Source organism: Magnolia sinica, chromosome 16 (assembly GCF_029962835.1).
Source record: "Magnolia sinica isolate HGM2019 chromosome 16, MsV1, whole genome shotgun sequence".
NCBI lineage: Eukaryota > Viridiplantae > Streptophyta > Magnoliopsida > Magnoliales > Magnoliaceae > Magnolia > Magnolia sinica.
This window is the reverse complement of record NC_080588.1, coordinates 69,866,006-69,880,499: the sequence shown is the minus strand read 5'-3', so window position 1 is coordinate 69,880,499 and position 14,494 is coordinate 69,866,006. Positions and strand designations below refer to the sequence as shown.

Below are 14,494 nucleotides of genomic sequence, written 5' to 3'. Positions count from 1 at the left end.
AGTTATAAGGATGCATATTAGGTTAGAGATTCATCTACAAGCTATTCAACATTGGGTTAATTTATGTTCCAATTATGATTCGGAAAAGCATGTCATGGTAAAGCAAGACACTCAACTGTTGTGTTGTTTGTTGCAAAGGCTGAATATCAAACTACAACGCTAATTACATGCGAAATTTGATACAACTACTAATAGACTTGAAATGAAAAGTCAATTATACCATTCTAATCATGAATGATAGTGTTAACTTGATTATGTCAATGCCAAATCTATTGTTCCATGCCTATACAAAAGCATGTGAAGTTTCTTTACTAATTTATCCATGAGAAAATAACAAGCAATAAAGTTGACATGTGACCAAGCAGCATATATTTTTATCAAAGCACTCGGTGAGGATAATTTTGATCTTTTTAAAAGAAGCTTGAGAATGATGTTGATCAACATTGCCTAATCTAAATTTAGCTAGGTTTTTTAGTTATTAAACATTCATTAATTGAGTTAAATTAAGTGTTAGTTAAGAAATTTCTTTTCTTATAGTTATAGTGTTAGTAAAATTAGAAAATAAAATTTTCATTTTTATAATAAAGTCTCAACCTAAATAATGACACTACTAGTACTCACATTAATACTAATGGTGCTAGAAAGTTGTGGACCCCACCATGATGTATGTGCTTTATCTACTTTGTTCATTCATTTTGCGAGCTTGTATTAGAGCATGGGCTCAGAAAATGAGGTAAATCCAAATCTTGTGGACCAAACCATATGAATCAATGATGATTGAATGCCCACCGAAAAATTTCAGGAAGGCCACAAAAGATGTAGACTCTCGCTCTCTCTAGCTTTCGGATAAAGTGTTTTTAGTTTCTTAATCATTATCTTTTCCTTAAATTTATACTCATTTTTTGTCTTTGTTTTTTTGTTATTTATTTATTATTATTTTTTTTCCATAGATGTAAAACCCCTCCTCTTCATATAACCTTGATGATGTTAGTTTTAAGATGTATATCTAAAACCACTTTGTCCATTAGCTAAAAAATTATACATACAAAATGCTAGCCTAGTAGAGATCTCCCATGGGTCACACCAATGAGAACAATGTTCAATTTTAGATAAGGCTAACTTTTGTATTTTTAGTTAGTCACATTGATTAATAGATTTGATGAAAGATAAACATTGCAGTGGCCTACACATAAATTTATGGTTGACATCCCATTCTCATTATTTCCTCTGACCCACCTAAGTTGTGGATATGGATTATTCTTGGCATAAATTCTAGGACCAAGCACAACACTTCGTGGAAAGGGAAGTAGATTTGGGTAATGGAGTGTTTCCCAAACCACGGGGCCCACCTTGATGTGGGTGCTATATATATCTACGTTGTCCATCAAATTTTCTAATACGGTGATTGACCGATAAAAACTTCCCATAGATTATAATTGTTCTGAATCAAAGTTGATATTTGTGTTTTAGCTTCATCCAGGTCCACGTGACCTTATCAATGGGGTTGGATGGCAAATAAAAATTACGGTGGCCCCAACTGAGCAGACCCTTTGTTTTGCACACTGCTGGCACTGAAACGACCTCGCTTTTTTTTTTCTTTTTTTTTTAAATTTTTTAAATTTTTACTTTTTACACACGCACACACAACACCACACACTCACGCGATTTCACCACCTAGTGTTGAAACTCCTGAGAGTCTTTTATTTTTACTTTTTATTTTTTTTTACACGCACACACTCAGGCTAGTGGAATTTCACCGCATATGGATACTTGAACCTTTTACTGCGTGTTAAAACTCCGGAGAGTTTACCACTAGAGCAAGAGTAAGGATTCAAAGCTTAAGCTAGATGATCTCGATGGAGTGGACCCGATTGAAAACACAAATACCAGATTACTAGATTGGATTCAAAACTTTTCGTTGCGGGAAAGTTTTTAACGGTGGGCATTCAGCAGGGACCCGTATTTATTTTATCCACACCATCCATTCATTTTTTATAGCTTATTTAGGGCATGAACCTAAGATGGAGCAGATCCAAACCACAACAAACAGTGAGGATTGAACGCAAGCCATTAAAAGCTTACTGGGGCCACGGAAGTTTTGGGTGGACGGCCTGGATAAAACACATATATAACGGTGGCCCCACGTAGCCCCCGACAGGACCGTTCATTTGGTCGCGGGGTTAATCCCCAGTCCGCGTCCTTCTCTCCCGCATCTCCGGACGTAGATTCTCCACTGACGCTGTAGTAGCGAGTGCCTGCTGATCAGTGACACGTGGGCCTTTCCGAGATGTAAGTGTCTTATCCACGCCGTCCATCCATTTATTCATACCATTTTATGTTACTATCTAAAAACTTGGGTATATTCAAATCTCAGATGGACAACATCACAGGAAACAGTGGTAATTGAACGCCCATAATCAAAAACTTCCTGGGGGTGACAAATGTTTTGGATAAGTTGATATTTATCTTTTCCATTCATCGTTTGTGTGACCTGATAAACAGGTTGGATGGATGGATGACAATTAAACATTACAGTAGGCCTTAGGAAGTTTTTAATGGTGTGCGTTCAATCAATACTGTTTTCCTATTATGTGGTCCACCTGAAATTTGGATCTATCTCAATTTTAGATCATTGTTCTAAAATGATTTGTAAAAATGGATGAACGGAGTGGATAAAGAACATACATCATAATAGGGCCACGTGGCACCGATCATTAGCCACCACGCGGCAGTGTCAGTAGGCAATCCGCGTCCCCGATCTCTCTCCAACACGATTCGGATTCGAAAGTGGCTCTCCAGTAGCGAGCTCTGTACTCGTCGGTATTGGAAAATCTATGTGAACCCCACCATGATTCATGTGTTTTATCCACACCGTCCATTCATTTTTCGAGCTCAGTTTTGAGTTTGAGACCAAAAATGGGGCAGATCCAAAGCTCAAGCGAACCAAACCATAGTTTTGAGTTTGAGACCAAAAATGGGGCAGATCCAAAGCTCAAGCGAACCAAACCATAGCAAGCAGTGGGGATAGTGATTCCCACCGTTGAAACTCTATGAGGGCCCAAAACGATTTTTGTTTACCATCCAATCTGTTCAAAAGGTCACATAAACCTGGATGAAGAGAAAATTAAAAACTCAGCTTGATCCATAACTTCTGGCTAACATAAGATTTTCAACGGTAGAAATTCAATCCTTACTCTTTCCTGTGGTGTGGCAACTTGAGCTTTGTATCTGGCTTATTTTAGTGATGTTTACCTAAAATGATCTGAAAAAAATGGATAGACGGCGTGGATAAAATACACACATCACGTTGGGGCCTACAGAGCTTCGACCAGGGAAACGGATTGGCTATTCCCCCTGACACCAGCCCCGTTGCTGGTGGTCAGTGCTCTGTGGACCCCAAAATGATGTATTTATTTCATCCGTTACGTTCATCCATTTTTAAAGATCATTTTATGTACCCGTGACAAAAATAAGAGGTATATAAATCTCAGGTGGATCACACCACATGAAAACAATAGTGATTGGATATCCATCATTAAAATCCTCCTAGGGCTCACTGTACTGTTTATTTGACATCCAATCTGTTTATTAGGTCATACAGGCCTAGATGAAGCAGAAAAACAAAAGTCATCTCGATCCAAAACTTTTATACGCCCCAAAATACTTTTAATGGTTGACGCTCATTCAACACTGTTTCCTGTAATGTGGTCCATTTCAGATCTGGATATACTTCATTTTTGGTCTCATTCTGTAATATTATCTTTAAAAATACATGGACGGCATGGATGAAACACATACATCATGTTGGGGCCCAAAGAGCACCGACCACCAGCCATTGGCTGGTGTCAGGGGGAGTAGCCAATCCGTTCCCTTCGACCAGTACCCAGCTTGGTACCGGAGGGGCCACAACCGAATCCGAATCCCTCTCCTCCTCCATCTCCTGGTGTGTTCGCACGTGCGATACCCCAGTTATAGCATCTGCGTTGGCTATTCTTCTCGTAATTTCAATTCCGCTCCTGCTCTGCTCTGCTCTGTTTCTTTATTCGGGAGATGGCCAGAAAACCTAGTCCTGTACGGCGAGCTTCCTTCTTCAAGGTCTTGCTTGGAGATTTCACTGACAAGCTGGTAGCTCTCTCTCTCTCTCTCTCTCTCTCTCTCTCTCTCTCTCTCTCTCTCTCTCTATCTCTGTGTCTGCACTTCGAAAGTGATAGGCTATAACTTGCGCTCCTCATCCACGGTCCATATGGCACATGAAGATGCTAATCCTGACCGTCCAAGCTATGGAGCCCATCATGAGCAGAAGGATACCTGAGGATGTACATCATTCTTGGGTTTTCCAGTCTGTACAAGTGGGGCTCATGGTATAGTGATCCAGAGTCCAGACAGTTGATCCTTGGGGTACCATTGCTGATGGGCCATGCCCCAAAAAATTCCTCCATAGGACAATCCTAACCTTTCAATTCGTGGCCTTCAGATAGATGGTTGAAAAAAGAGAGATAAGCCATCGAACGAAACGGGCCCACAATTGGTGCCTACAATCTTCCTATCTCAGATCTTTCTGGTACATGGTCCATCCATGGTTGCGAGCTGCGGCATACATTCCAGATTACTGATCCACGGGCCTACTTTACAGACTGAAAAACAGAGCATTTTATGCATATCCCCAGGTAGATGATCACAGCCCATAATTGTAAACTGATCAGATGATCTTAACTATATCATATCGACTACTTTTTCTGTAATTCTCCATTAGATGACCATCAATTGTGTTTTTTTTTAAAAAAACTAGATCAGCGAGATTGGGCTATCGCCCATCCACAATGGGCCCATGATTCGGATGGTTGGGATTGGCGTGCATCTAGTGGCACATAAACAATGGATGATTTCCTGCAATTTGGCACAGTGGTGAATAATCATTGTAGTCTTGCACATTTGCAAATTTGGGGAGCTATAATGGCATTATATATATATATATATATATATATATATATATATATATATATATATATATATATATATAGGGAAAAGGTACTATGCGCTCGACCTCACGATAAGCTCCCGTGAGGTCGAGCTGTGTGGGCCCTACCGTGATGCATGTCGACCATCAACACCGTGCATTTGATGGGTCCCCTCTAAATTATGGGATATCCCAAAAATCAGCCATATACGAAACTCAGGTGGGCCATACCATCTAAAATCATGTGAAGACACCGTTAAAACATATAAAAGCACTTGGTGGGGCCCACCTGAGTTTTGAATGCTGCTGAAACTTGGTTTGAACCCTCATCCAAGTGGGACACACATAATGGATGGCCTCACCATTCAAGGTAATGATCACGTGAAGATTGAGCCAAAATGTTCTTAGCTGCATTTGGTTTATGTGTCGCGTGCTATCCACCCATGAAACCTGAGGCTATGGTCCTCGATAGAGTGGAATGGCGGAACCAGAATTCCTATAGCTGACCCCAAGTAATTGGGATAAGGTTTAGATGATGTTGATGCTGTTGTTGGAAATTAGCCAATGATCACAAGCTGTCTTATGGAATGCCTAATTAGACTTATCTTAAAATGTAAATAAAAAAAAATGAAAACTTAATATGCCAATGATTGCAGTAACTATAATTTCATTCATCTTTCTCTGTTATGCCAATGATTGCAGTATCGATAATATCGGCCAATATTATCAGTATTGCACAGTACCAATATTAGTTTAGAACTTCACAGTTTCGATTGATATATCGTAATGTATTACATTGTATCGTACTGTATCGCTATGTATCGACAATACCTTGAGCGCATCAGTCCCCTTTGCCAAAATATTGGAAAGTCGCTAAAAACCTCCAAAAATCTGTTTTTTTAATCTTTCATTACATTCCTAAGGAAATTTCAATCACGCCTTTTCGGAGAGGAAAGGGGATTTGGTGGCAAAAATCGAGATTGGAGAGCGTGCAGTACCGGAACTCAAATGGGTGAGCTCTTTCGAATTTGAACAGTTTTGTCTTATTTAAATTCCTTGGAATTAGTGGAATGAAGTTCATAGTTCATGATTTTGCATGTTTTGCGTACTCAATCAAGTGTTTTGACCTTCGATTTTCAAATTTGGGAAAATTGGGGGAAATCTAAAATTTCCTCAATTTCACCCATTTAACTTGCAATTAGAGGTAAAATATTCACATTAGTGTGCTTGGAGGCTGATCTACAGATTGACAAAACATTTTGAAATAAGAAAAAAGTAATCTTAATTAAAAATTGTTGAAAATTAATTAAAAATAATTAGATTGACTAGATGTTATGCATGCCTAATATTTTATATTTGGGAGTGTATACTGATCTTAACATCAGCCACACTTCTTTATTTATTATTTTATATGAACTGATTTTTAATATAGTTGCATCACTTCTATCTGGCAGCGCAAACTTTAGTACCCTATACACAGAAAACTTATTATGTGTACTTATTTTTGTAGTCTTTTTTTAACATCCTTGAAGTTTTGTTGAAAAATTTGACTAATTTCCCAATGTTTCCCAAAACAACGATACATTATGCGATTCATCCGATATTTCTCATGTGATACCCAATATGTTTCCCTATCTCAAGGGTGCAATACATCCGTCGATGCTGATACTAAAAACATGGGGTTACAATTACACCCAGATCCATAGCTCAACTGGCAGACTGAGTGGAGATACCTCGTTTCAACACTTGAGGTCTTAGTATTGATCCCTAGTGGGGGTGGCTAACATGGAGTGTGTGTACTGGCATGGGTGTGTACTAACAAGCTAACCCCAAAAAAAAACATGGGGTTACAATTGGGTTTCTCATCTTTCTAGCTGTTGATTGAGAATGCGGGATTGTAAGGTAAAAAAGAGAAGTCATTGAGAGAGAATATGTAATAAGACAGGCCTGTATATCTACGAGGTCGTCGACACAGTATATGATGATGTTCATGGCAGAAGATAGTCGAAGAGAGTTCCACTATGTGCAAGAAAGTGCAACAAGGAGAGAACAACCTCTCAAAGTGTAGATTGGTATTCTTTTTTATAAACCTAAAGTAATCGGCCTTTCAATCATTTACCTCTTTTTTTTAAAAAATAAATAATTTATTTGTTTATTTACACACGCACCTGACACACCCACCCACGCACGCCGTAGTGGGATTTCACCACCTACGGGTCTCGAACCCAAGACCTCATGTTGAAACTCCTCAGAGTTTACCACTGAGGTAAGGACTCAAACCCCTAATCATTTACCTATTTCCCTAGAGAATAGAGATGCTATCGGATTTGGCCTCTAAGTTAGACAGTTCGTTTACTCATAACCTGAATTGGCCGATGATGTTGCTGAAATCTTTGGCTAGCAAGTTTTTGGAAGTGATTCATTTTGTACCGGGAAGTTTCTTGATGTATTTTCTTTCTCTTTCAATGAAAAGTCTTGTATATATGAAGCCCCTTCTGCTCATCATTGTTTTCAGTGTCTTCTCAGTTCGTCTTCTTGCTAGCAACTCGACAAACATACAGTCAGTTTTAAGTTGACTGATCTCTCTCACCTAACCGAACTCCCTTCAAACAGTTATTATTGAGGGTTCCTAATCATTAAAGTTATTTATCAAGCAAGGATGACTTATCACGGAGCTCCTTTGCCTTGGAAGTGTTGGGAGACCGTCATATTTTTCTCACTACCAAGGGATCTTCTATAACCCGAATATGAAAATAAGATTTCTAAGACAGTTCTCCATTCTCACTCTCAAGGCAAAAAACATTTCATCTGCTAGTATTCACCATTCTCTTCACTTGGCCTTCTCCGAATGGCCAATCTCTATGGCCTTCTTCTTGGAACAATGTTCCTTGACCCATCTGCAACGACCAGTTCACATAATTGCTACTTTCAGGCAATGAAATGGCAATTGATTGCCCTTAACCCTCTTCTCAGATTGATGAAATCGTCTTCTCATTTGATATGCTAGTCTTCAACTTATTCTGTGTGACTGAACTGCCAGTCTAAGTCATCTCTTGTGATTGTTCCCTTTCTTAGAGAACTGATGAAGCTACCCTAACACTTGCTTAGTCTTTCTACAGTGGACAACCATGAAAAGAGAGTGGACACTCATGGCTTGTGGCATCCACCATGTAGAATTAAAGCTCCGTGAAAATGCATCTTAACTGTTGTTCCTCTATGGAAATTGATCTCCTATTACATTATGGCTGCGGAAATTCACTGTTCTTTTAATTGTTAGGCTATGAGCATATAAAGCCAGAATGAAGAAAGAAGGAAGATAAGAAATCATCTAGACCCAATACATCACCAAGAAGGAAAGGAAAATTACCTAGTTACCTTGTCCTGTCACAAACTTCAAAGGAATTACCAAGGGAATCCCTTGATTGTAATCTAACTGGTTTTGTAATTGGCAGTTCATCAACTATAGATCTTACTGTTATATGTCATGTGGCACTATGCACTATCTGGAGTTGGTGACTCACAACATACTTGTGTTGTCCCATGTTGTATTGGAATGTACTAGCTTGGAAACATCATTTGAAAAGCTAGTACCGATGTGACTAGATGTGGATGTGATTCATGCACAAAAATGGTACTTGCATTTCCCTTGAAGAGGAGACTTTGCTTGATGCCATAATCATTGTGTACAGTATGTTAATGCGGTAATATGGTTGCTTCCATTCAAATACCCAATGTAAGTGTGAATACCCAATGTAAGTGTTGCTAGCCACGTTATGTCAACTATCCAAATCTAATGTGGGTACCTTCGAAGTTGGCTGGGCCAAGTTAAATCCATATAGTGAAGAAGTTCATTGAAATCTGTACCCAGGCAGAAGCTTTTATAACTTTTTGTTATTATTATTTTCTGTTGGTTCAGGCGAGTGAGCGTGTATGATGACTAACTGGTTTTATTCAGATAGAGAACAAAACGGCCAAAATGAACCTTTGTACAGAAGTAGCTGAATTTTGATCAGCCCAAAACAAGGAACCATTATTTACCAAATGAATTTGTTCATCTGCATAGCAAGGATACATTTTTTGGAATTGAGACATTCCAACACATGTTTGACTCATATAAAGAACTTAGATGTTATTTTAATTATTATTTTATTATATTTAATTTTGGGCTACTTTTTTTTTTACATATAATAAAATGACTGTTATCGTTATTATTGTTGTTGCTGCTGCTGCTGCTGCTTTTCATTCCTGGATTCGTTAACATAGATAATTCTTTTTCTTTTTTTTTAATGACTGCTAGGTAAGTGCAATATAATATTTTATTATTAAAATATTGGTATGGATATGTTGGCAAATCTGACTTCTAAAAAAGCCACCATGGCCTAGCCCTAAATTTCTTTTGACACTGTCGCACATGTTCGTATTCAATCTTTATCCAGGCAAAGGGAATTTCCACAATGTTGAGTTGTCATAATCATAGGCATGCTGGCTCTATAAGGTTGAAACTGTTCTCAGTTCTTTACAGTAATTTTATCCAACTAAATCAATTAACACAACAATGAAGAGCCTTAGCAAACTATTCTGAATCCCAAATTGGCAGGTTTTTTCGCATCTACTGCAAACATCAGCATGTTACAGACAAGCGTGCAGGCCTCTTTGTAGGCATGAAGGAAATATCTCTGCCTAGGAGTTCCAACCTCAAGGGTAGAGGATATTTCTGTTAGAGAACATTTGGAACTGTATAAATCGAGCCTTATTTTCAAGTATCAACCAGTGACTTATCTAGAATCACTTACACTAATCTGTTTAGTGGCTTTGGCCTATCTCGGAATGGGATCTTAGCAAGGACCGAAATTCATATTGCCGTTCATTTAGCTAGTTCCACTGTTGCTCTTTATGGGGTACCTGTGATTTTGTCTGTAGGTGCCTTGCTTATCAAGAACAGTAGATGTTCTCATGTTTTACAACAGAAAAGATGTTTTATTATATTACTGGTTGTGGTCTTGTTCTTTACTATTTTCTGAGAAAGCTTGCTCATTGATTCATTAAATTAGATCCATGATTTTGAATATTCTCAAAGTTTAAGAGCCAGTTTTGAGTGTATCCAAGTATGACAATGGAAATGAATGCATTTTAGTCCACTTGCATTTTGCAGAGGTTGGTCTTTTGGTGTATACACCAGAATGACATGGAGGTTGGTCTTTTGGTGTATACACCAGAATGACATGGAGGTTGGTCTTTTGGTGTATACACCAGAATGACATGGAAATTAATGTACATTGGCCACTCTGCATTTTGCTTGAGCGGATCCTTTTGCATTTCACCGAAGCTGTTCCTCTTGCAGACGGGGGGAATGTGCTAAATGCTCCCATCCATAGACAACATTAAAAATAAAATAAAATTTGAATGTCTTGATAAAGGATGGTCGGTACCTGTTATCATCCCATTCTCATTCTATGCATTGTATCTATGCTCCTCAGTTTTAGGTATGCCCAAATTGGTCTAAGTTAATGCATTTATTTGGTAGGTTTTGTTTATGATTTTTAATCTCATTTGACTATAAAATGATTAAACTAACTTCTGTTTTCGGCAGCGGATACCACCAGCTTTTGTCAAGAATTTCAAAGGAAAGTTGCCTGTCAAATTCAAACTCAGAAATTCTGCCGGGAGATTTTGGCATTTAAAGGTGAAAATAATCGACAGCCACTTGTTTTTCCAAGATGGTTGGTCAGACTTTGTGAAAGAAAATTTGTTACAAATTGGAGATGTTCTGGTTTTCGGGTACGACGGTGATTTGGAATTCGATGTTAAGATATTTGGTAGAAGTGGATGTGAGAAAGAGGATGGTTTGGTGGATAAGAATGGCAATGAATGTACTTTGTGCAAAGAGAGGAAAGAGCAGCCAAAAGAAAGAGAGGAATTTGTTGCAATCAATGGTGTCTACGAGTGTAATTGTTTCTTGAGAGTAAAGAGATCCATTGCATCCAACAAAACAAATTGTGAGTACATGTGATTATTTTCTTTTCAAGAGGCATTATATGATACCCGACCTTGGATTTGTATGGTATTCTCAGGTTCTTAGTTTGTTCAGGTGGGGCTGATGAATGGGTGATCCAGACCGTGTTGATCTGATAGGCCCCACCATGGATAGACCATGCCAAGCAATTCTAACCCTTTGATTTGTGGCTTGCAAACAGATAGTTAAGAAACAAATAGAGCCCCCCCAACCCACATATCGAAGACTGAAAAAGGTAGAATGATTGGGTTTCTAGGGTCTCTAATCTGGAAGATTGTTGGGGTTTTGGTCCAAGTATATTCAGTCCATTGAATCACGGGAGCCACTGTTACAAACTGAAAGCACAAGGATGTCAAAGCATTTTTCTTGATTGAGGGTCATATAATCCTCTTTCACAAAACTCTATGGGGTTTCCACTTTTGTTGATCACCATTTACTTATATCCTTTCCTTCTTATAGGTGGAAAAATTCGATCAAATCAGAGACCTATGGTTGAGATTGAAGCAAACTCCTGTCCCTTAAACCTAAAGCATCCGCATTTTACTCGAATTTGGAATAGTAACAGACAATATACTGTGGTGAGTTTTATGTTTTGTTATATGATGCTAGAACTGCATTATGGAGAATGCTGAAGTACTCTGGAGTTTGTTTAATCCTGAATGCTTTTAGACATATCCCCATCGTCTCTGTGGACCATCCATTAGTTTCTGCCACTATTCAGGCCCCTGGTAAAAAGATTCAGATTGATTGGAGCATCCAAACCATCCAAATTTTGGCCTTTGTTTTTGATAGTCAAAAGGTTTCCAAGCGATGGATAAGATGGATATGAGACATAGGCTATCCAATGTGAGCCCTACCAATGGATGCTTCAGATTGGTTACTGTAAAATTATTTGTCGTAAATGATCCAAACTGCCTGTTTTGTAGAGCACTGATTGGATGGAAAGGATCATTCTATCAATGTCATTTCACCAGTGATCCATGAAGAATGGACTGGACCTAACAGATGGCCAGATCAATGACTGGACAAGATGACCGAACAGACTTTCCACATGTCCATGGAACAAGGATGCACTTAAGGGAAAGCACACCTGGGCTTACTTCAGCATTCCTCCTGTAATTAATTTTGGCCATTACTTTATAATTGAAGTTGTCTTGGCAATATATAATCATCCTATATACTTGTTCTTGCCTATGTTCCTTTTATTTTTATGTCATATTGGTATAGTTTCTTGCGGCGCTCTTGATCATGTCTTGCTTTTGGATTGTAGCCGGTTCCGAGTTTTTTTTGTGATGAAAACAACCTTCAAGCAAAGGAGCACATTTACCTTCATGATCATAACGGCAAGCGGTGGAAAGTGACCCTCGTTAAGATGTCGGATGGTCGTGTTGAAATTGGAGCTGGGTGGGTCGCTTTTACAAGAGAGCATGGCTTGAGACATGGAGATATGTGTGGATTTGAGTTCGTCCTAGGAAAGGGTCGATATGCTCGCAGTATTGTACAGGTTCACATTTTCCGGAATCGAAAGAAAGTCATGAGGGAATGAGTTTCCTCACAGGTCGCATCTTCTTCTATTTTATATTTATTTTCATTCAACATGGAACGAACATGTACCCTAACCCCAACAATTTAGTGTATATCATTATCAGCAATTTTATAAAATCTCCCTCACTTTCAATATGTTAACTCCCCCCCCCACCCCCAAACCATGGGGCCCACCTTGATTTATGATTGAACACCCACCATAATGTTTATTTGCCATCCAACCTGTTTATAAGGTCACAAACCTGGATGAATGGAAATATATATATATATATATATATATATATATATATATATATAGCTTGGTCCAAAATTTTTGTGGCCCAAGTTTTTAATGGTCAATCACCACTGTTTCCTGTGATGTGGTCCACCCGAAATCTGGATCTACTCATTTTTGGGCTCATGCCCTAAAATGAGCTGGAAAACGGATGGACAGCTGGGATATACAATATATACATAAAGGAAGGCTCCACAGTCAGGGCCACACCTAATCCAGCGCCCCTCTCTAATCCTTTTCTTTTGTATTCGTCTTTTGAGATTGTCACCACTTCTTTTTAAGGGTTAGTATTTTTTTTCTTAAACAATTAAATTCCTTTTGGAATTCGGAGGAATTTCTGAAATCTGTTTTGGTTAGCACGAGGGAAATCCTCGGAGAATGATTTTTTTTTTTTTTTTTAAAGACCATCTACTGTACATATGTCTAAGCGTGTGAGAGATCCAAGCCAGTGGACCACAAGATGCGTGGATTGGCCTAAATTTCGGGCCACACATGTAACTGCTAAAAATGGCCAAAAAAAGTGGTTGGTCCTGATTTGTCATATTAAAAAATGTCTGATCAATGATCAAGACCATCCATCATGCGTCCCACTTTTGATTGCCCATCTCTCTCAAAAAGTACCTTGATTAAATGATTCGAACCATCAGATCAATGGCTGCAATGGATGGTGGTTGATCATATTAGAGAAGGTTCAATTATTGATCTAGATCATCTATATATGGCGCCACCTCTGATTGTGCATGCCTCTCAGAAGGACACTTTGATTAGATGATCATAGCCAACGAATTATGGCTAAGAAAATGGATGGTCTTTAGTAATTATGCTAGAAAAGGTTTGATCATTGACATGGACCATCTATTATGTCAGCGATCCTTGATTTCTCCTGAAAAGACACTTCAATTCGATTGCAGGTTTCGAGCCATATGGTCATTGATTAGGAAATGGACGATCCACTTGTTACCAATGGCAATGGCCTCCTTTTTATTACTTGTTTTTATATTTCAGCAGTAAATACATGGTAAATATGTCATTATTGTTTCTTTCCTCCCTTTGATTTCAAGGGCCTATTTCTGTCTCGAAAATCTGTCCGGGAAGGACGGATTTACATTTGTGGGCTAACCCTAAAACGAAGGGGTGAGCGCAACCCAATATCAAGAAGTAGCCGGAGCAGGAGTTCTTTCTTGCGTCTAAGGTGCTTCATGGACTGAGAACATAGACGCCCCACCGTGATGTATGTGATATATTCAGGCCATTTCTTGTTTTACTGAACATTTCAGGGCATGAGCTTTAAAATGAGACAGATCCAAAGCTCAAGTGGCCCACACTTCCTAGGGTCCATAACATCTTGTCATCTAACCTGTTCATGAGGTTACACGGACATGGATAAGGAGAAAGCTTGATCCAAAACCTCTAGACTCCTCAAGAAGTTTTTAACAGTAGGGATACAATTTCCACTGTTTCCTGTGATGTGGTCCACTTGATCTTTGGATCTGCCGCATTTTTCGGCTCATGCCCTAAAATCAGCTAGTAGAACAGATGGACGGTGTGGATAAGCCATATGAATCACAATGGGCCTCACATGAAATCCGCACCCGCCTAGATTTTAAAGTCCAAGAAGCAAAAAAAGCTACATTCAGCATTGAGAATGGTGTTGGAAATACAGTGGTAAATAATTAATATCAATTTCCAACTATTTCCGATTAAT

The 14,494-nt window shown here is 38.7% G+C and overlaps 1 protein-coding gene across 2 annotated transcripts; it reads left to right on the top strand.

Annotated features, from left to right (window-relative positions):
- Positions 1–3,917: 3,917 nt before the first annotated feature.
- LOC131229225 (putative B3 domain-containing protein At5g66980) lies at positions 3,918–12,650 on the top strand. 2 transcript variants are annotated; one of them, XR_009163218.1, is made up of 5 exons: positions 3,918–4,125; positions 10,548–10,953; positions 11,430–11,548; positions 11,897–12,085; positions 12,241–12,377. XR_009163218.1 is itself a non-coding variant. In XM_058225120.1 (4 exons), exons 1-4 carry the CDS (start codon positions 4,051–4,053, stop codon positions 12,514–12,516), a joined length of 876 nt encoding a protein of 291 aa, XP_058081103.1. In that variant the 5' UTR covers positions 3,924–4,050; the 3' UTR covers positions 12,517–12,650. The 2 variants fall into 2 exon arrangements, 1 of the variants encoding a protein (XP_058081103.1); XM_058225120.1 differs by lacking the exon at positions 11,897–12,085 and having other exon boundaries at positions 3,924–4,125; positions 12,241–12,650.
- Positions 12,651–14,494: the final 1,844 nt, after the last annotated feature.